Source organism: Pipistrellus hanaki (genome assembly GCF_964339955.1).
Source record: "Pipistrellus hanaki genome assembly, chromosome: 5".
In the NCBI taxonomy this organism is placed as follows: Eukaryota; Metazoa; Chordata; class Mammalia; order Chiroptera; family Vespertilionidae; genus Pipistrellus; species Pipistrellus hanaki.
The window spans coordinates 62,474,131-62,498,214 of NC_140507.1; the positions used below are offsets into that span (position 1 = coordinate 62,474,131).

A 24,084-nucleotide genomic window follows, 5' to 3' on the forward strand; every position below is an offset into this window, starting at 1 on the left:
TTTTTTACTTATTATAGCTCTTTGAGGTTAATTTCCATGTGAGGAAGGAGAATTTATTGAGGACAAGAGATTGTCTGAAAACACTTCAGGTCTTCAGGACTAAAATTTAGCACTAGAATTTGAGGATGGTTCCATTCATTGTTTATTTTCTGTAGGTACTTATGCTATGTAGTAAGTCTTATTTTACAAGGCTTACTGGTTTTGTTATTGGTGGAAGTGGAGCTCTTGGGGTGCCAAGGGGAAAATAATTTCCTGAGTCCCCCACAGGAGGATGGGGTTTTATGGAAAGTTTTATTGATGATGTAAAATTAAGGGATTTCTGCTCCGAGGTCCTGTCTCCTTCTGTCCTGCCATGGAAAATGTCAAATCACGTCATCAGCGGGCTAGGATTAAGGCCACTGCCAAGAATTTCTGCTCCATATTAAAGTCCAGTTCAGTCCAGCATTTGGCTAGCTTAGCTTGTGTTCCTGCTGCAGTCAGCCGATTGTGTGTGGGGTCTGCATGGCCATGGGCAGTGCAACTGGTTGAGGGAATAGATAAGCACCCAGGGTGATTGCTGGTCACAGAGCAAGAGATAAAAGGAGACAAGGGAGAGGGTACTCTTTGGGGATTTTTTTTTTAATTGATATTTAGGGGGAGAGGTTAGAGGAACATCGGTGTGAAAGCAAAAACATCGATCTGCTGCCCCATGCACATCTGGTTCCGGCGATCCAGCCCTCAACCTGCGCATGTGCCCTGATCAGGAACAGAACCTTTTGGTGCACAGAATGACACGCAACCTACTGTGTCACAAGGCCAGGGCTATCTGGGTATTTTAAATCTTCCTAGATTTTGCAGGCTTGCATTGTCTCTACCCTCCTTGCCGTCCATTGTTTCCCAGGCTAGACTGATAGGCAATCCATCCCCTACATCACCTTCATGGACTTCACTGCGCATGCGTCCATCTCCCTGTTGTTAGATCCCTTCTCCCAGTGGTCTGTAGGGAACGGACCTGTGGTTCCCTGGGGAGTCTGAAGCTGTAGTTATGATGACCAGATGACCATGTTTATAATGTCTGGCCTCCCCTTTGCTCTCTTCCTACTATCATTAATAAACCCTAGGTAGTTGCCACAGTAACATTTTTATGACTACCTTTCAAGTCCCACACATGAACCTTCCAAGTCTGTTGCTAATGTCTACCAATTTGATGTTGAGCAAGTAGGTAGATGTATTTAAAAATTTAAGCCATGAGTAATACTATTTTTAAAATATAGAGAGTAAGAACAATGAAAATGTATGCTTGTTTAGTATGATCTGCTTTGAAAAAAATGAAAATTGTTACATATTATCATAGCTTCCATGGCTGATACCTATTTAACTATGGGCTCTGAAGATTAAATTTTAAAATGGTGAAAAGAGAATGAAATTAATATTTAAAGTTAGCATTTGTCCCTGCTAAAATATACAGAAGGGACAGTCTCACTTTTAGACCTGGTACGTCAGCCATCTTTTTCCTTTGATCTGTGGCCAACTATATATTTTGGAAATCCCTCCAGAGATAGTCTGTACATGCACAAGCAATTATGTACTGTATTCACCCCATCCCCACATGTATTGTAGTATACTGTAAACACTTCTCTGTACTTTGTTCTTTAACTTAACAGTTGACTTTGGAGATTGTTCTATACCACTAACTGAAGATATTCTTCATTCTTTTTTACAGCTGCATGAAAATAGAATTATTAAATCATCCTAAAAGACTTCACATGACATGTTTAGCAATTGTTAGAGTGAATGAACTTAGTATTTTTTTCAATACAGAGGTCAGAAATTTCCTTCATCCTGTTAAACTAGACAGTTTTTATTATATGTTGGGAAAATTTTAAAACAATTTCCCCTCTTTTTTCTTTCAGATAACCAAACAGCTCAATGGAGTCTGAGCAGCTGTTCCATAGAGGCTACTATAGAAACAGCTACAACAGCATAACAAGCGCAAGTAGCGATGAGGAACTTTTAGATGGAGCAGGTGTGATTATGGACTTTCAAACTTCTGAGGATGACAATTTGTTAGATGGGGACACAGTAGTTGGTAAGTTTAGCATTGCAACTCTTAATATTTGTAGTCATGAATATCTACTAATCAGTATATACTTGTTTTACTGAGGTTGAATATTGGGGTAACTTTAAAAATTGCGGTGATTCATGTAACATAGAACCACTTTTAAAGTGTACAATTCAGTAGTATCTAGCACTTGCGTAATGTTGTGCAAGTACTTCTTTCTAGTTTCAAACATTTTCATTACCCCAAAGGAAAAGCTTATATTTGGATAAACTTTAAAATTAAATATAACTTAATGCAGAGATGTATACAGCTTTAATTGGGGTTCTCAAATAAACAGAACTAATAGGACAAATATTGATATGTAGGAAGAGATTCTTTTATGAGTGATGGGCTCACATGATTGTGGAGGCTGAGAAGTCCCATGGCCTGTCATCTGCAAATTGGAGGCCTAGGAATGTTGTTGGTGTAATCCTTGTCCCACCCCTTAAGGCCTGAGAACCAGGGGAACCAGTGGAGAAGTCCCAGTTTGAGTCTGAGTACCCCAGGTCCAGGAGCGCTGATGTCCAAGGGCAGAAGGACATAGATTATATCCAGCTCAAGCAGAAAGCAAATTCAACTTTTCATTTGCCGTTTTGGTCTATTTAGATCCTTAATCGATTTTATTTATGATATCCTCTTTCATTGGTGAAAGCATCTTTTTTCAGTCTCCCAATTCAAATGCTAATCCCTTCTGTAAGGATCTTCATAGACATATACAGAAATAATGTTTTACCAGCTATGTGGGCAGCCCTTACCCCCCAGTAAAGATGCATAAAATTAACTATCACAACAATGATCAAGTTCTAAGTGTGGAAATTGATGAATTTCTATAAAGTGAACACTTCATATAACTACCCTTATATCAATAAACAAACATTATCAGGACCCCCAAAATCCTTCTTTGTTCCCCCTTCCAGTTTCAAAGTAACTACTATTTTGATTATTTCTATTACTGTAGTTTAGTTTTGCAGGTATATACCTTTATCTAAATGGAATTATACCACATATGTATATAAATAAAAGCCCAGCGACCAGAACAATGGAACAACCAGAATGATCAGATGACCGGTGGCTATGACACACACTGTGGCAGCCAGCCAGCTTGATCCAGGCCCTGATCGGCCCCCAACACTCCAATCAGGTGGGGCCAGATGGCCAACTGCCCACGGCCCCTCCCCCACTCTGGCCTGATGGGTCCACATCAGAGCTGGCTGGCTGGATCCCACCTGTGCATGAATTCCTGCATTGGGCCTCCAGTATCTATACTAATAAAAGGATAATACATTAATTAAACTGGGAGACCTTCCAGACATCCTTCTGGACAAAGCCATGGTGGTGGGGCTGAGGCAGAGGCAGTTTTCTGATGGTCTTAGGCTCTACAGCAGTGGTTCTCAACCTGTTTCCCCCAGCTGCCCTTCCCTGCAAGCCCGGTTGACCCAGCTCTCCTCCTCTGCCAGCCTGGTCACCCCTAACTGCCCTCCCCTGCAGGCTTGATCACCCCCAACTGCCCTCCCCTGCTGGCCATCTCGTGTTCACATGGGGCAGCCATATGTTGTTGGAGAGATGATCAATTTGCATATTACTCTTTTGTTAGATAGAATAGAGGCCTGGGTGGGGTCCAGCTCGTTTGCTCTGAAGGGTGTCCCAGATCAGGGTGGGGGTTCTCTTAGGGTGTGGGGTGGCCTGGGCGAGGGGCCTGTGGTGGTTTGCAGGCCAGCCATGCCCCTCGGCGACCCAAGTGGAGGCACTGGTATCTGGCATTTATTTATCTTGAAACTTTGTAGCCTTAAGCAGAGCCAAGCCTCCTGCTTATTCCATGGCTGCAGCCATTTTTATTGGGATTTATTTATCTTCTATAATTGGAACCGTGTAGCCTTGAGTGGAAGAGGCCAAGGCAGGCCATGGCTGCGGAAGCTTGGCTTCCTGTTCTCGCCAGACCCGTGGTTGTTGCCATTTTTGTTGGGATTTATTTATCTTCTATAATTGAAACTTTGTAGCCTTGAGTGGAGGCCTGGGCCTGCCAGGGTGTGCGGAAAGCTTGGCTTCCTCCATCTCCGGGGAAACCCAAGCCTCCTGCTCTCCCCGTGGCCGCAGCCATCTTGTTGGGTTAATTTGCATACTCACTCCTGATTGGCTGGTGGGCATAGCTTGTGGGTGTAGCAGGGTGAAGGTTAATTTGCATACTACTCTTTATTAGATAGGATGGTTTTTAAGAATATTGTTGGTAAATATTGACAGTTTATCTTCCTAATATTTATAGCTTTCTCCTTACCAATCCCCCTTGCTTTGCTCAGCTGGCTCTAGTAAATTGTTGAATGGAAATGATGATTGTAGGCATCTTTTGTCTTGTTCTGACCCTAAAGTTTCACCATTAAGTATTACCTCAGAGTTTTAAGTATGATGTTTAATCTGGACTTTGGTGTTACCTTTTATTAGATTAAATATGCTCACACCTTTTCTTAGTTAAGAATATACCATTTATAATAATAAGTGGCTGTTGAATTTATCATTTTCTCTCCATTTTTTGAGGTGATTATCTGATTTATATGACTTTTTTTTCTGTTATAAACTTTAGTTGATTTTCTGGTGTATTGATGTATTATTTTTTGTAAATTGCTGGATTTGATTTAGTTATGTTTTATTTAAGATTTTTGCATATATTTTCATAACTGGGATTGGCTGATAGTTTTTCTTTGTCCTTATTAGCACTATGCTTAATGTTGTTTCTTTTTAGATCAATTTGGTAAGTTGTATTTGTCTAAAAAATAGTTCTTTTTGTTTAAAAAATTTATTGGCATGACTTGTTTTAATGTTTGTAGTTTCTGCAGTCATGATAATGACTTTGTCATTCTGATAATGATTAGTTTGCCCTTCTTTTCTCTCCCTCTCTTCTTTTTCTCCTCCCCGTAGTAGTCAGTGTCAGTTTAGATTTATCAGTCATAGTCTTTCCAGTGACCTACTTTTGCCTTTGTTGTTCTTTTCTATTATGTGTTTGTTTTCTGTTTTATTAATTTCTGTTCTTAATCCCTTATACTTTCTTTGGATTTATTTTCCTGTACCTTTTTTTAACTTTTTGAAATAGTTCTTTAATTTTTAGCCTTTTTTTTAGTTAAGTATATTTAAAGCTAATTTCTCCAGATACTGATTACTGTTGTCACCAATTAAAAATCCTTTCTAACTTCCATAATGATATCTGTTTATACTTATAGGTTATTTAGAAATGTAGTTCATAATTTCCAAATGTATGAAGAATTTCTGGTTATATTTAATGGTTTTACAACATTATTACATTGCTGTCAAAGAATATACATTGTGTAATATCAACATTTTCAAAAATTTTTGAGACTTGCATTGTGGTCCAGGATAAAGTCTATTTTTGTAAATGTTCCACGTATGCTATAGAAGAGTATATAATATTAAATTTTTGGTTAATGGTATTCTCTATATACCCATTAGGTAAAATCTGTTAATATTCTGTTGAGCTCTTTTTTTTTTCTTTTTTTTTCACTTAACTATATTTGTCTTTGTTTGTTTCTATCAAGTATGTGATAATGATGCTTTAATATTTATCTATAGACTTATATATTACCATTTCTTGTCATTCTATGAATTTTTGCTGTATATACTTTGATCTCATGTTATTAGGTTATATCTTCCTATGAACTAAACTACATTACTTTTATTGTGAAGTGACTCTATTTTCCAAGTATACTTTCTTTCTTTCAAGCCTCCTTGGATATCAGTATAGCTCCCAAATTTTGGGGGGGTTTAGGGATTGCATGCACTATTTTTTCAAAACTTTTACTTTCAGACTTTCTGTATCCATGTGTTTTAGTTGAGACTCTTGTAATCATATTGAGAGCTAAAATGGCTTATGTTTGTGAGGGATGAATATTGTAAAACCGTTCTTTTATATATATAATTTTATATATAAATTTATTATATATATAAATTTATTTTATATATAAAATTATATATATAATTTTATTGATTTTTTTTTTTTTTACAGAGGAAGAGAGAAGGATAGAGAGTTAGAAACATCCATGAGAGAGAAACATCCATCAGCTGCCTCCTGCACACCCCCCACTGGGGATGTGCCCACAACCAATGTACATGCCCTTGACCAGAATTGAACCCAGGACCCGCCAGTCCGCAGACTAACGCTCTATCCACTGAGCCAAACCAGTTTCGGCTAAAACCATTCTGTTTTTTATATTTATTTTCTGGTTTGTCGTTTTTGAAAATTTCTAAGTCCTCTTTTTATTAATGCTGCAGTAAGTATGTAGTATGATTTGATTATTGTTCTTGAAAGTTTTGCTCCCCCCCGCCCCCATGCTTTTGCTTAGGGAAGAGGACTGGTAACTCAAGTTAAAGTTTAATGTCATACAGAGTGTTCAAATATAATTGTAAAGCACCTATACTTAATGGTAAGCTACAGTTAATCTGACACTTTTAAGAGTAATATATTTAGTTTGAGGAGTAAAGGATATAATTTTTGTTAATATTTGTCTCACACAAGTGATTATATTGGCATTTAAAAAAAAGAATGTTCTTATAGAAAATGTTAAACACATGTATAGGGAAAAGTATTATATATGTTCTTATTCTTATTTATGTTAAATAACTATCAACTCATGGTCAATTTTGTTTCATCTCTACTTCTTGTAGTGTTGTTTGATATCATGTAGCATGATTCTTTCAACTTTGATCTTCTTTCTAAAAATTGCTGTGGCTATCCTGTTTTTTTTTTTTTAGTTCCATATAAATTTTTGGAATATTTGTTCCTATTCTGTGAAATATGCAATTGGTATCTTTATAGGAATTGTGTTGAATCTGTAAATTCATTTGGGTAGTATAAATATTTTAAGGATATGAGCACAGTATATGCTTGTTTGTATCTTATTCAGTTTTTTTCTTCAGTGTCTTTTAATTTGCCAAGTTCAGTTCTTTTACATCATTGTTAAATGTATTCCTAGGTATTTTATTTTTTGATTCACTTGTAAATGGGATTCTTTTCTTAGTTTCTCCTTTTGATAATTCATTATTGGCGTATAAAAATACAACTGATTTCTGGACATTTATTTAGTCTCTTGGTACTTATTGAATTTCTTTTATCCATTCTAGAAGTTTTTGGTGGAATCTTTAGGGTTCTCCATGCTATCTGCAATAATGACAGTTTTACTTCTTCCTTTCCAATTGGAATGCTTTTTATTTCTTTCTCTTGTCTGATTAATGTGGATAGGCCTTTCAATACTTTGTTGAATAAGAGTGGTTAAAGTGGATATCCCAGTCTTCTTCCTGATATTAAGAGAAACACTTTTATTTTTTGCTCATTGGTATAATGTTGGCTCTGGGTTTGTCATATATGGTATTTATTTATGTATTTATGTATTTATTTACTAGTGTTTCCGTGCATGAAATTTGTGCATGGGGATGGGGGTGAGGTGTTTCTCAGCTCGGCCTCTCCAATCTGGGACCCCTTGAAGGATTTCCTATTGCCAGTTTATAGGGATTAGGCCTAAATTGACAGTTGGAAATCCCTTTCACAATCTGGGACTGCTAACTCCTAACCGCTCACCTGCCTGCCTGCCTGATTGCCCCTAACCACTCTGCCTGCCAGCCTGCTCGCCCCCAAATGCCCCATCCCTGCCAGCCTGATCACTCCCAACTGCCTCCCGTGCCAGTGTGCTCACCCCCAACTGCCCCTTCTGCTGGCTTGCTCACTCCAACTGTCCCCCCTGCTGGCCTGCTCACCTCCACCTTACCTCCCCACTGGCCTGCTCACCCCTAACTGCCCCCTTGCTGGCCTACTCCAAACTGCCCCCCCCCACTATCCTGATCACCTCCAGCTGACCCCCACTGACATCCTGCTTGCTCCCAACTGGCCCCCCTGCTGGTCTGCTTACCCCCAAAAGCCCTGCCCCCACCAGCCTGATCACTCACAACTGCTGTCCCATCCTGGCCTGCTCACCCCCAACTGCCCCCCCCTGCTGGCCTGCTCATCCTCACCTTCCTTCCCCACTGGCCTGCTCACTCCCAACTGCCCCCCTGCTGGCCTGCTCACTCCAAACTGCCCCCCACTATGCTGATCACCTCTAATTGACCCCCACTGACATCCTGCTTGCCCCCAACTGGCCCCCTGCTGGTCTTCTTACCCCCAACTGCTTCACCCCCCACCAGCCTGATCACCCACAACTGCCCTCCCCTAATTGTAATTTAGTTTGTTAATCTGGTAATACTAAATCTGTGTCAAAGTCCTCTCTTGCCACACCTTCCAACCTTTATCCTTTTCTAAAGTCTAATTATGAAGCATTGTAGCCTGAGTAATAATTCTTTTAAGTGGCAGCCATGGATCCCATAAACGTGAGATTTGTTTACTTTTGAAATGTAAAAAAATTTCCAGATTTCTTATTATTAAAGTAATATATTTATGCAAAAAGTAAATATATGTTTGCTTAAAAATTTAAAACAATGTGGAACTATATAAAGTAAACACTAAATGTGCCATCATCCTCTCCACTCCACCTCATTCGTTCCTCAGTGATAACAATTGTTGAATTTGGTGTGTGGCATTCTAAACTGAACGCTATAAAAATACATACAACTTATATATTGTATGTACATATACTCATATAAAATTTTTGTTAACTAAAAATAATTAAAATTACTTATGATAAATAATTTTTACTTATATTAAATATAATATATTTTATAGAGAAGGTATTCTTCCCTCTCTAGCTAGTGCTATAGCTAGCTATCATTTTCATTTTTCCTTTGTGACCAAGTTGTAAGTCAAGAAAAACAAGAGAGTATCTACAAATACCAGGAAAACCTGTAGTTAGATTTTCATTTTACATAACGGCATGAAAGAATGGAAATAGTATCATAAAAATTAAATTATTTATGAATGTCATATAGCATATAGTTTTTAAAAGTTTTATTATAGTAGAACTTTATCAAAGGACCACAAAGGACCAAATTTAATGTAATAAAGTTAGTTCTTTGTCAAAGCTTTCCTTATCTATAAAAACTATTTCCAAGAAAATTTAAAACAAACAAAAAAACTCCCCAAAAGTCACAAAGTCAAATCACATTAATAGCCAGAATCAGATTTTATGATATGAATTCTAGTCTGTATTCCTTTTCTAAACCATTTTCCTCAAATTCTAGGTGGGATTTTATGAGAAACTCTGTCTTTATGATGTTCACACTTTTTGAAATATAAATACTTTATTTAACCTTATTAAAAAATACCTCAATAACTAAAATGTGATTCCTCTCATTTTTTATTACCCCAGTTCTCATATAAATGCCTTGAATTGGAGTGGACCTCACAGGTTGGTTCATTCAGTACTTAGGAAAATAAATTTTATGGAATCCCAATTGCTTCTAAGGAATAGTACATTTTTATTCAGTGGCACTGCAGCAATATTGCTATTTCAGAAGGAGAATGTCCAAGTCTAGAGTGACAGTTTGAAACAAAAAGAGTTGCTTTATTTATGAATCTCATAAAAATTACCAGTAAAGACCCAATTGGAGTTACCTTTTGAGACACATTTTACTAACAGCCTTTTTTAAAAGTACAAAGTATTTGTTAAATAGGACAAGTAGGAAGATAGGAAAATCTCCTACCTACTGGATCTGTTTTTGCATTGTTTCACAAACAATAGCCAAATTACTTACTATGTTAATATGTCTTACTGGTTTTTGAAAGAAGGAAACAAGAGGCTGCTGAATTTTGATTAGTGAGATGAAATACTTTTCAACTGCTTAGTTACTAAATTTTCTGAACCCACAGTAGAAGTCTGAAGTACATTTTTGATAATTAAAAATTGGCTTTTAAAAACCAAGTCTCTCGAAGCCTTTGATATGGTCTAGTTCTTTATGACTTACCTGACAATACAGTATAAAAATTAGTGCCCTTGTATTATAAAATAAAATCACACAACCTTAGAGTGTGGCTCCCTTTTTCCTACCTTACTAGGTATAAAATGAAAGGGGGCATTGTCTACATCAGGATTTCCTTTTCACATATCTATATTAAATGCTTTGTTCCCCCTGTATATTTATCTTAAAATCAAAAAGAAATAACGCTCTGTTGTCTTACCGTAGTGGCCACTGACACTATAGAAGCTCTATTGTGAATGCTTTAAAATTCTCAAACCAGTTCTGTCTGTTATACTTGGAGCTTAGTCATCATCCTACGTAGCAGGACCTGGTTCAGAAGGCTGTTCCGCCTCTAAGCCTTGCTAGATTGTAGCCACTAGCAACCAGGCTGCAATAATTTCCCTTTGATGACGTCATCCACTGTGGAAGAACACCGTGGCTTTAGCGAGTCGGACTACATACAGTTCTAACCCTCATCAAATATGGCATCTCCCTTGCCTGCTGCAGCAGGGCTGGAGGAAATGCCACGGTCTTTTTAAGCTCGCAGGCTTTTCTTTTTCTTCTTTTTAAAAATTCTAATCATGGATGCTTCTTCCGATCCTTATTTGCCTTATGACGGGGGAGGAGACTATATTCCCCTGAGGGAATTACATAAAAGAGGTAATGTCATCCCCTTGCTATGAATCCACCGTGGGTATGTTTTGCATGCGGCTGGGCGGATCTCTAATTGAAACAGGTTCTTGGTTGTCTTTTAAATGCTTCAGTATGTTGTTTAGTTGGCCTGGGTTTGTTAGCGAGGGGGGCAAATGCCACCTTCTGAATGTTCCGTAGTCCTCTCTGATTGTTTTCTCCGTGCAGATTAGTACTGCTTCAGATCACATCGGACTCCGACTCCATCTTCTGTGTGAAATCCTCTTTCTATTTAACTGGGAAAATGAATTAATCCGCTTTTACAGCTAACTAATGTAGTGTTGCTTGGCACCTAAAAAAGTAATGTTTTTCTTCCTTCGGAAAACTTGTTTCCTTTAATTTATACAGGGAAACCAAGCGTGTGTCTGTGTACCATTATATTTCAGCAGCTGCCAGTTACCATGTAGCTTTCACCCCACAAAGTAAATTTATAATAATAGCTGACTAGCATTTTAGAACACCGAAATGACAGTAAAGATGAACACATTTTTATGTTAATACTTTCAATTGATTAACATTAACTACATTGTCTTACACAGATTGATATGATAAAAAATTTAGGGTAATTTTTACACATCAGAAAAAATAATAGTCAATGGTTTGTAAAAACCAGAAAAGCACCAAGCATTCACATAAATTTTTTGGCAGGTACTGTTCTCCTTAAAACTGATTACATGTTAATTTAAACTGCTTTTTATTCATTTTTCTTAAACTGTTTATACTAAAACTAGGCTGTTGGCAATTGTTCTAGAAAAATAAATTGACACTAAAGAAAACCATCTTAGGTGACTTTAAGAGCCATGTTAGTTTGAACTACTGCCTAGTATTATAAACTCATTTTGTGTTTTAACACAAACTTATATTTATGAAATAAGGAAATAAGCCATTGTTTTCCTGAGCATATTTAGCCTGTTTTATTTAAAATACAGTTTCTATTCTGACAACACTTTTTTTTCATAAGTTCCATTGGAATTTTTTTTCATTTTCATTTTTTTTTTTTTAATTAAGGTATTACATATGTGTCCTCATCACCCTATTACCTTCCCATTGGAATTGAAAAGTTAAGATAGTCAACAAATATTTATTGGTTACATTGCTAAATACTATTTTAGGCTCTGTACAGCTAGATACTATTTTAAGCTCTGTACAGCTCTGTACATTGTATATCCTATAGTATTCTGTTGTTAGTAAAAGCTTGTTTTGAGAAAAGCTGCACCAAGATCGTGTTACATATACAGAATTGTGCTTCTCTTACAGAGTTCCCCTCTTAATGAAACATATATAATTACATTTATATGTAAAATAATATGTACGTAATTTTAGAACACGGGGAAATAACCAAATGAAGAATAAAATAAAAGTTTTTCATAATCTTACCACCCAGAACTGCTGCCCTCTCCCTCCTCCCCAATTCATAGTGTGTGCGTTAAGTCTACTTTTTCCTATGTAACCATCATCTTTTTTCTGTTAAAGATATCTTTAAACAGAAAGCAACTTGAATGAATGGTAACTGTTCAAATGTCACAGTATTTGTAAGTAATTAAACTGTAAAACAAGACAAATTATGTTTTCTTTGAGCTATTACAACATCTGTTTGTTGTTAATAATAAACCAAAAGACCTAGGCTTGAGAAACTTAAATTGTTGGTGTTAAGCTTAACCATCTTTGACGTAATTTACTTATAGAGCTCATCTCTGTATAACATATACAAATAATAAGAAATAAGCCTAAGTGTAGGTGAGAGTAAGCATGGTTGCTGATATGGTTATTATTACTAAAATATAGGCTTTTTGTGTCTATTATATTTTCATTAATAATCCTTTAGGAATCTTGCTTAAGTCTAAATCAGTCTTTCTCTTGGCAGCCCACATAGATTCCTTGTCCCTTGATGAGACTTATTCAATTAACATAAGCTAATAATGTTATTTAAATGTAAAATTGTGTCTTTGTAATACCAATGTGTTAGTTAGGCTTACTTGACTGACTGTAGTATCTTAGCATCTGAGGGTAAAAGGTTGTTTTCCATAATTTATAAGCTATTATAGCCATGGGTCAACACAAAGGAACTGGAGATGTGGAGATAAGCAGCTAATATAAATCAAGAAAACTGAATCAGGACAAAACAATGATTAGAAATATATCTTCAGGCTGATAAAAGGTGAAGAGGCAGACAATGGAAGTATGAAACTAAATTAAACATGAAACTCAAGAGTATTAGAGTTAAGGATTACCTTTTTTGGAGTAAATTACATTTAATACTACTTTTCTAGGTGAGATGGTAAATGATGTAGCTTCCTACTTAAGTGAATAATATAGAAACTGAAAATGTCAGTAGATTAAAAATAGAATTAGTTAATATATTGTTGATAAATTAGAAATTATGACATTTTAGAAATAGCCATCTTTTGGGGTAAATTTCCTACACAGAAGCTATCAAGTTCTTTCATGAAATGTCTTTTTCATTTTTAAAAAAATCTTTATTGCTCAAAGTATTATGTAAGTGCCCTTTTCCCCTCATTGACCCATTGTAGCCCGCTCCCACCCCCATCCACCAGTCTCTTTCATTTTTGTCAGGGGAAAAAAAAACTTGCTTTATTTGGATTGTCAGTTTTATACTTTGACTTTCTTCTTAATTTGTTCATGAAGTTTAATCAGTTACGGGGGCTGGGAGAAGAGATGGGGGCTGAATTCTTTTTTCTACCAGGCCCTATCTTGGATTTGATCTTCTGGGCCTTGATCCTGCCTCCATTTATTCCCTGAGAGATCTTTAAAACTTATTTCAGTATTAATTGTTTCATTCAAAGCATTTAGTTGAGCTCTTGTGTACGTATAAAGCACTATTTGGTGCTGTGGAGAAAGATGGTGGTACTAATAGTAATATTAATAATAGCTAATACTTAGTGTAGAATTTACCGTCTGCCAGATACTATTTTAAGTGCTTTAGGTATATCAAGTCATTTATGTGTAACAAATTATTTTAATCCTTATTGCAAACTTGTGAAGTATGTATTGTTTTAATGCCCATTTTTCTGTTGATAAAGTAGAGGTAAACAAATGTTAAAAGTCAGGATTTGATCCAGAAAATTTGGCCCATACTCTAATCATGCTTCTTAATATATATATATCCCTATAATAACCTGGCATTTTGAGTCGGAAGGAGCATAAGAAGGCTTCCTAAGTTAAAAACAAAGAAACCTCAAGGAAGTTAATACATTTCTAAGGAATGGTGTAGACCACATGTTCTCTGTGACTTTATGGAGGAAGAGATCAGTCTCTTTTTGACAAGTGTTTTCAAAGTAGGCCAAGTCTTCAAGTACACAAGGGAATTTGATATGACGTTCCTGGGGGATAGGATAGAATGAGTACATGCTCTGGTGGGAATAAATGCCTCATATGTTGTTCCCTGGTTAGTTTTGTTATATAAATGGGTCTTACAAGGGGTAATATAGAAAGGTGGGAGGTAGAAGAGTACCGATCTGGAGGAAACTTGAATGTCAGACTAATAGCAGTTTTAAACCACAAAAATTGTGACCTTTCTATTGAAATAAAAGTTTGAGGTCTGTGTTTTTTTTTAAGTTTGTACTTGATATCATTTCTTGACATTCGTTAGCTAAGAGATGTATTTAAATAGTTTTTTTCTTATTATAATAGATGAATTTGTTCATTTTTATTCCCTCCTAAAAGTATCAGTAGTTCGCATTTTTTGCACATTATTTGGAAATCCAGGTGCTAGATGTTATTCTTACTGCCATAGGGACATTTTGTAAGCTCTTTGTAAAATGATTGTAAGTATCCAGTTATTGTTGTGCTTCTGTTACCTCTAATCTTTCAGCCAAGTAGAAAATTAAATCTGTTCTTACAAATTAATTCATCTAAGTGTCTGTGAATTAAAAGAACAAAATAAAGATTCTTTATTTGATGTTAGTAACTCTTTGTATTCTAAAACAATACAAAGCCTGTCTTTAAATTTATTTGCTCACAGTATCTGAGTTTAAAATCTTCAATAAAATTTGGTTCAGATTACTATCTAGCTCTATTTTCTAAAAATAACCTACACTTTACTGTGATTAATTTTATACCATCTCATGGTGTGTCGTAAGTCATAAATGCTTTGTGTATTAAGATTTTATAATGTGAGCAGATCTGCCACATAGATTAGGTTGGTAACTTTGGCTCCTTTTCCCAGCATCGAGGACTTTTCTTTGTGCCTACACAAAGGCACAGGAGACTGATGGCTTACATTGTAGTTTAAAGTTTGTTTTTAATAAACATGTTTAATTTGTAATTTTTTGTAGTCCCTTTCAACCATAATTAGATTAAAATGGATTTACTTTAGTTTATGTCAATTTTTTTCTCATTCTATTTCAGAGAACAAATTTCATAATTTAAAAAACTCATATAATATACAAATCATCTTATATGCAGAGATAATTAATGAATATGGAATTTCTTTCTAATTATACAAATGTTTTGATATCCAATTTATTATCTCTACCTAAGAAGTATCTTTATTTTGGCATGCCAATAGAATAGAGAAGAAAACAGTGAATTGTGTAGTAGGCTCAGCATTGCTGCTGTGACTGGTTTTGTGTCTTTGGTCAACTTCTTTGGGATTTGGTTTTAATTTCCAAGTCTTTGCAGTTTAAATGGATGGCAGTTAAATATGGCTGGATGGCAGGATAGATTTAAAGAGTACATACTTCATTTATCCTATACATTTATCCAGCAGACATTTAATTGACCACCTACTAAATACTAGTCATGGTGCTTGCCATCACCCTTTTAATCTTTCATTTGAGAGTCTGCTAACATGCTGGAACTTCCACTATCAACTTACAACATTTACTTTCCCCTTCCTCACCAGGATGAACTTTGCTTATCAGTAAGGTCACAGAGGGAGGGAAAAGTACATTGGGGACTAGACTTCCTGCTCTTAATATACAGAAGAAACTGGGTAGTTGGGCAATATGTGGGGTTTTGGATTTCTGCCTGTCTTATTCCTTCCATAATTAAACAAAATGTTGAATATGTTTTATATGTGTGTGATAGGACAGAAATCTGCATTATGAGCTTAAATGATAAGATCACTGCTGTCACATCTTTTGAGATCAATCCTAGAGGTGATAATAATTTTAGGAATAAATATGTAACTACTTTTTCATGTAAAATTGTTATCTGGATATTCCCCTTTGAAAAAAAACTTAGGCTGCTGACTATATGTGGCTTTGAAATTTATAAAAAGCTCAGCCTAAGATGGTACCATGAAGTAAGTACTTTTATTATTTTTTTAACTCAGTTTACCAAATATATATTGAAGGCCAGTTGGTCGGAATATAAAGGTTTTTATTGATGAGAAAGCAGATAATTTCATTAATCTTGTATTCTCTAAGTTTTTATCAAATTTCAGTTTTTAACATGTTGTTCATGAAATCAATTGGGTTTGTAACTAGTATTTAAAAAAAAAAAAGTGTCAGAGTATAAGCCAAATAGTAAGTATATTAAACTTTGTTTTTACTTAGGTATGTATCAGGATACTATGTCAGTGAGAAATGCTCTTGGTGTGGGCCGGTCAAACAAGTTTGAAAACCAGTTTCTTATGTATACAATTAGGAAGGCAGTTGGCACTTTCTTTTTAGGCAGTATGTCTGTGGCCTAAGCTGAGTCTGGAAAAGCCTCAAGATGAGAGAGAATGGGGTGTGTTACTGTCCCAGACCTCTGCTAAAGCATAGGGATGTGAGGGCTGGTAGCAAAACTGTGCCCATGATTACTATTGCAACATTTTTTTCATTGCAATATTTTAAATAATATAGGACAAGTGGTTTGAAACCAAAGGCAAAGAAGGATGATGGTAGTGATGGATAGGATTGTATTAATTGTCTGAAAGCTAAATGCATAGGCACAAATGTTTTGGGAGAAGGCACCACCTAACTTGGAAAGGAGAGTGTCCAGATATCGTAAAATATACAAACAAACAAACCGTGAGATTATTTTTTAGGCAGTATTGCATAGTGGTAAGAAATGCCTTTGAAGTCAAACTATTTGAGTTTGAATCCCTCTTCCACTACTTACCAGCTTTGTCCCCATGGTGTGTTTCTTAATTCCGTGCCTTGTTCTAATTTATAAAATGGAGACAGTGATAACCTATCTCTTGGGGTTGTGAGGATTAAACGAGCTAATAATACACGTAAAGTGCTAAAAACAATGCATAGTACACAGTGAAGTACTCAATAAAGATAGTTGTTTCATTATTCTTATTGACATCAGATAAAGATTCTTGCCTCTAGGTGGGAAAGATTTTTTTAATTCTGATGTAATCTAGTTTGTCTGTTTGTTTGTTTTTTTCATTTGTCAGTTATATTGCCTAACCCAAGGTCACAAAGATTTACTCATGTTTTCTAAGAAGTTTTATAGTTTTAGTTAATTTTCATGTGTGGTATGAGACATGGGTCCAGCTTCATTTGTTTGAAGTTGTCCCAGCATTTGTTGAAAACACTATTCTTTTCCCATTGGTGAAAATACTACTTTAAATAATAATGAATAATACTTTCTACATATAATATAAAAACTTTTTGTTGAGATTACAGATATTAGTATGTAAAGAATTTGTGTTTACATAGGTATACATGAATTTTGTAAAGTTCTGTTTCTAGGGAAAAATAAACAAGGCATAAAATATTATTAATAAAGTTATTTGCAAGAAAGCTGCATGCCAGTTACAGCTTAATGACTGGATAATTTCTCCCACTTGCTGAGGTATTTTAGGGTTGGTAATACTTGAACTATGAAATATTGTTGGTGATATTTGATTTAAAAATGTACAATTATGGAAAGGTTGGCTATTGACCATACCTTTTGGGTATTTGTTTTTATGTCCATGTCAGGTACAATGAATTACATTATCTGTTAAAAATCTATAAGATTTTTGCACAAATATACAGTTGTAGCAGAGCTCATTAGTCAAATTTGTAAGATTCCACCCCCCTTTGTAATATTTTCAGTCTTTTAGTTAATATGTTATGAGTAATATAATATAATAAGCAGTATTGCGTATGGAAAGTGTTGTTTTTTTTATTTAATTTATTGACTTTTGGACAGAGGGAGGAAGGGAAAGAGAGAAACATCTTATTGTTTCACTTATTTTTACAATCATTGCTTCTTTCTTGTATGCTACTGACCCAGGAGTTGTCCCTCAGCCCGGCCTGCACCCTCTCACAATCCAGGACCACTGGCTCCTAACTGCTCACTTGCCAGCCTGCTTGCCCTCAACTCTCCCCCTCCCCCAATGCTGGCCTGCTTGCCCCCAACTACTCCCCCTGCCAGCCTGCTCTCCCCCAACTGTCCCCCCTGTCGGTCTGATTGTCCCCAACTGCCCCCCCTCCTGGCCTGATCACCCTAAACTGCCTCCGCCTTGGCCCTACCACCATGACTTAGTCTGGAAAGATGTCTGGAAGGTTCTCCCAGTCTAATTAGTATGTTTCCCTTTTATTAGTATAGACTAGAGGCCTGGTGCATGAAATTCGTGCATGGGGGTGTCCCTCTGCCCAGCCTGTGCCCTCTCCATCTGGGACCCCTCGAAGGATGTCTGACTGGCAGTATAAATTTTTTGAAATTTGGAGATATATCTGGTTATTAATATTGAATATCTAGGTATTGGCTTGGGGACCTAGAAAAAAGTGAAAAAAAATGAATTGGAACCTATTCACATCTCTTCTGGTTTTATGGCTAACCATTTACTTTCTTGCAAATGTTTTGTGAAACACCCAGCCAAATTACAGATGATATCCTCAAATTAACAACGATATATGTATTTTTAATTTTCTCTTGTCATGTCCACCAGGCACCAATTGCTTTCCGTTGTGTTCTCCCAGAGAGATGGTAATACTTTGAAAGTTATGGGTTGTTGAAAGTTTTCCTCATCCACTTGTGTTCTTGCCTGTGATTTTTACAAATATTGTTCATTTTTTGTTTGCTCTTTTGTTTTGATAGCCAGTTATGTTATTTTTCTTCATAAGCAGATTTCAGGGAGATTCAAAAACTACATTAATCCCATGATAGGCCCAGAGTCTTTATAAATACCTTTGCATCCATATTTCTGCCTTACCCTCTTTCTCTGTGGCTGGAGAATAGTAAACTGAAGGCAGTCTTTAAGTGCTAATTTAACTGATTAATTGGACAGAAAAAATAATTCTTTTTACTATATCTTTTGTGTAGCTATCATCAAAAACATTTTTTGATCTCAAATTAAGAGCATCACCTATTCTAATACAAATATACAAAGATGTAAATTAAATAAATGCAGAATAATTATTAGATTAAAGAAAATTCTGAGGTACCTGGTGGTGAACAGAAGCCCTATCATATGTTTAATTTCTCTTTATAAGGCTTATTAGAGGACCCGGAAGTTGGTGGTCATGTAATCACTGATTTTCAATTCTGATTTTGGAAGTTTTGGTTCTCTTTGTAATTCACTTACAATAAATCAAACTTACATGTAATTCAATAGAAATAAATAAATAAATAAATAAATTGGAAAATAGGATAACTAAGTACACCACCATGTTCATTCCATGTGCTGTTTGTATAATAGTATATCACAACAGTTAAATATAGTGATCTGAAGTACACTGAAAGTGATGTGCAATATGCAATTAATGATTTTGGATAATTTTAGAATGTCTGCCTAGTAATAAAAATATGCTAAGTAATGAAAAGCTTATAAATCATTGTGGCTAGGATAATATATTTTTGGTTTATAGGAAGTTTTAAAGGCTTAAGCCAATTGCCTAGTCTAACTATTGTAACTCTCTTATTTACTCATTCCCTCCCCTTGCTTCCCCAGCAAACCCCATATATTGTAGCTATGTAGAATTGGCTTTTCATCTGTTCTTTCTTCAAGCCATGGCTTATTAATGCTAATAAGCCATTTTTAACTTAAAGTCTTTTAAAAGCCAGAAACCTGTCACTCACAACTCAAAGATATTGGCTTTTAAAGATTTTGCTTCTTATATGAGTTTCAAAAACTTAAATTTGAAACTCAAAAGCTATTATACTGAACCTTGTTCTCTGACATCTGCTGTATTTCTGCTCCTGTGGCTGTGGATGTCTCACTGAACTGATTTGGGGGAGATAGGTAGGTGGAGAGGACAAGGAAGTCATGTTGGGTGAGGAGCCTTGATTAGCAGTTCCAAAAGGCATTCCAGTGTATCTCTGCTACTGTCTTCACAGATAAGTAAATGAGCTGCATATGCTTTGAGAAATGGGAAGCCCAAGGCAAATCATGTCATCTTATATTAATAAAAACCTAATATATAAACACCTTGGGTTCACCACGACTAGAGACTCAACCAACTTGAAGTCAGTCCTGCAGTCAGCACTGGGTTGCTGTGGTGATCCAACACTGATTGCTGAGAGGGCTGCGAATCAGGCCCAGAGAGAGGTCTGAAGAAAGAAGCAGGGTCTGATTTGTTGCCTCTGTGGAAGCTATTGATCAACACTTGCCTCTCTCTCTCTGGGCCTGGCCAGCATCTGCACCTCCATTTCTCTCCAGGCCTCCACCAGGGCTGCTGATCAGGCCCTGCTTTTTGATCAGGCTCTGTTGATAGGCCAGAGATGCTGACTGGCATAGAAACCGACCAATCAGGTCCAAATCTGGGTGTACTGTAAGGAGCCAATGGTTGCCTAGGAGGCGGAGCTTTTGATGCTTACTGGCATTGAAACTGACCAATCAGAACCAAATTGGCTGGCAGAGGAGGGCAGTTGGAGGCTAGATCAGGCTGCAGGACAGGGCAGTTGGGGGCAAGATCAGGCCAGCAGAGGAGGCTAGTTAGAGGTGATCAGGCAGGCAGAGGCAGTTGGGGGCGAAATCAGGCTGGCAGGAAAGAGCAGTTGGGGGTGAGATCAGTCAGCAGGAAAGGGCAGTTGGGAGCAACCAGGCCAGCAGGGGAGCAGTTAGGGGGTGATCATGCTGGCAGATAGAAGCAATTAGGGAAATTAGGCAGGCAGGCAGGCAGGCAGGCAGGCAAGCAAGCAAGCAAGCAAGCAGTTAAGAGCCAGCAGTCCTGGATTGTGAGAGGGATATCTGACTGCCAATTTAGGCCTGATGCTTATTGGCAGTCGGACATTCCCCGAGGGATCCCAGATTGGAGAGGGTTCAGGCTGGGCTGAGGGACACCCCCCTCCCCCAGTGCACAGATTTTGTACAACTATAAGAAGAGCTCTTACTGAGTAATCAGGGAAGTGCAAGCTCACCCACCACCTTGGTCTTCTAAGCTCCCTTCTTGATATCTGCTGTAAGAAAGCATATTGTAATTTTCAAATTAACCCTTGTAATAATATTTTAGGAAAGAAAGAGAGATGTACTTTATATATGAAGAACTTTAATTTGTGCAAGTTCTATGCTTCATTCGTGCATAAGATGAAGTTAAGTTATACTGTTACTTATAAAAAATGTATTAACACATATAATTTATATTCATCTCATTTTAATGTATGTAAGTTAAACTATACAAATCTGGTTGCAGTGAATTATACACAAAGAAATGATAGGTTGGGAATATCTAAAAGCTATTGTTATTGTTAGGAAACATAATGCCTTTAAATTACTCCTAATGTGGCATGTGTAGGTATTCTTGTGATCCCATTAGAAGTGTGAATGTTCCCTACCCAGTTTAGCTTATGAGAGAAAATATTTCCTATTTTCGTTCTTTGCGCTACTCAGATTTCCATGTTTGGCAGAACAAGCTACAAAATATATGAAGTGTCACACATATATTTAAGTAAAAGTCTGAATATTTTTTTAGTGGCCAGACAATTCTTAAATTATATTTAGCAGGTTTTTTTTTGCAATAACATACTTTAAATTAAAAATATTTATTAATTTCAGTCAATATAGTATTATTAAATTGTCAGTAATAATCTAGTACAGTAAGCAAGAAACAAGATACAAGGAAAAAGGTACTTTCCTGTTCCTGGAGATTCCATTTTATTATATTTACTAGAGTCCAATAAATATTCTAACCAGATCTATCTCAGCAAAATGTTTTTTTTTTTTTCTATACCCAAATCTGTCTTGTTCATTGTCCAAGCTAATATGACAGCAGGTCATAAGAAGGACCCAATCTCTTTTAGAAATAATTTAAAGGGGAAATCTGTTTCTGTGGGCTTCCCCAAAACCAAGATTAAGCAGTATTTCCCTCTTTACTTTACTGTTTTCATCACCTTTGCTGTGTCAAGTAGAAGCAAGTAGGCATGAGGGGACAGGATGACCTTCATGCAGTCTGTTGCGGACACAAGCTGCTCTGGCTAGTTTCCACCTCAACACGTGCAATAGCAGCCCTAGATATTCTAGTCTAAGGGACACAGTGTGCAAGATCTAAAACATAATACATTTAAACCAAAAAGTCCTTTGGTTTAAAAAGTGTGAGTCCTTTATTTCTGGTGTTCACATATTTAGAATTACTGCATGTAAATGTTACCAAACTGAATGAGAGTTCACCTGCAGGTTCACACAGTCTGAAGGAAATGTACAAGTGGGAGTTTTTAGTGGTGAAAGCATTCACTTTTTATTTATTTATTTTTAAATAAATCTTTATTGTTCATATTATTACAATTGTTCCTCTTTTCCCCCCATAGCTTCCCTCCACCCGGTTTCCACTTGACCCTTTGCCCTTACCTCCCCCCTACCTCCCATGATCCTCATCCATAGGTGTGTGATTTTTGTCCAGTTTATTCCCTCAACCCCTACACCCCTTTCCTCCTGAAAATTTTCAATCCACTCCCTTTCTATGCCCCTCGTTCTATTGTATTCACCAGTTTATTCTGTTCATCAGATTCATTTTATTCACTTGATTTTTAGATTCACTTGTTGATAGATATGTATTTGTTGTTCATAATTTTTATCTTTACCTTTTTCTTCTTCCTCTTCTTAAAGAATACCTTTCAGCATTTCATATAATACTGGTTTGGTAGTGATGAACTCCTTTAGCTTTTTCTTATCTGTGAAGTTCTTTATCTGACCTTCAATTCTGAATGATAGCTTTGCTGAGTAGAGTAATCTTGGTTGTAGATTCTTGCTGTTGATCACTTTGAATATTTCTTGCCATTCCCATCTGGCCTGCATAGTTTCTGATGAGAAATCAGCTGACAATCGTATGGGTGCTCCTTTGTAGGTAACTAACTGTTTTTCTCTTGCTGCTTTTAATATTCTCTCTTTGTCTTTTGCTCTTGGCATTTTAATTATGATGTGTCTTGGTGTGGTCTTCTTTGGATTTCTTTTGTTTGGAGTTCTGTGCGCTTCCTGGACTTGTAAGTCTATTTCTTTCACCAGATGGGGGAAGTTTTCTGTCATTATTTTTTCAAATAGATTTTTCGTATCTTGCTCTCTCTCTTCTTCTGGCACCCCCATAATTTGGATGTTGGTACGGTTGAAGTTGTCCCAAAGGCTCCTTACAATATCTTCATGTTTTTGGATTCTTTATTTTTTTTTTGCTTTTCTGGTTGGGTGTTTTTTGCTTCTTTGTATTTCAAATCTCTAACTTGATTCTTGCCTTCCTCTAGTCTGCTGTTGCATCTCTGTATATTATTTTTTATTTCAGTCAGTGTTGCTTAATTTCTAGTTGGTCCTTTTTCATACAGTGTTGAAAAATAGTGTACCCTTTACCAGATTCCTAAAATGTTAGATTTTACCACATTAGTTTATTCTGTCTCTTGTTCTTTCTCTTGCTATTATATATGCTGTTATCTGTGTAATATATAATACACACATAGGCACCACATATTTTTCATGAACCATGTAAGAATAAGATGCAAACTTATGCACTTTTATTTCTAAATATTTTAGTGTGTATTTCCTTATGAGAAGACATTCCCTTACACATAGCCACAGTACAATTTTCGAAGTCAGAAAATCGGCATTAATTAATGCTGTTATCTGAGCTACAGGTTATTTTCACATTGGCTAGTTATCCAATTGTATTCTTTTATATATATATATATATATATATATAATAAACACCTTTCTTTTTCCTGTCCAGGATCTAATAATCCAAAAGTCTCCTTTAATCTAAAACAGTTCCTTTGTCGAACTTTGATTTTCATGACTTTGACAAATAACGCAAGCCATTTATTTTGTAGAATTTTTCTCAATTTGGGTTTGCCTTGTTTTCCCTCATAAGATTCAGTTTATGCATTTTGGGTCAGAGTACCACAGAAGTGATGTTATCATACCAGAAATCCGTAGAGGCCTATGGCACTTTCCTTCAAAAACATTTTTTTTTTAATTATCAGGTTTTTTTTTTTTGCTTTTATTTACTTGTTTTTTTTTTTAAAAATTTTATTGTTTAAAGTATTACATGAGTCTCCTTTTTCTCCCATTGACCTCTCTCCGGTCATTCCCAGCCCCCAGCACATGCCCTCACCCAGCTACTGTT

General features: G+C 36.2%; 1 protein-coding gene across 4 annotated transcripts in view; it reads left to right on the forward strand.

Annotated features, from left to right (window-relative positions):
- CLCN3 (chloride voltage-gated channel 3) overlaps positions 1-24,084 on the forward strand; it is a 65,888-nt gene that overhangs the window by 9,726 nt on the left and 32,078 nt on the right. For 2 of the 4 annotated variants that reach the window (XM_084883739.1, XM_084883741.1), the window contains exon 2: positions 1,893-2,068. In XM_084883739.1, the coding sequence (XP_084739865.1) occupies positions 1,909-2,068 (160 nt within the window). In that variant the 5' untranslated portion in view covers positions 1,893-1,908. Of the gene's footprint in view, positions 1-1,892; positions 2,069-10,378; positions 10,628-24,084 lie in introns of those variants that run through there. The other 2 variants (XM_084883740.1, XM_084883742.1) reach the window with 1 other exon arrangement.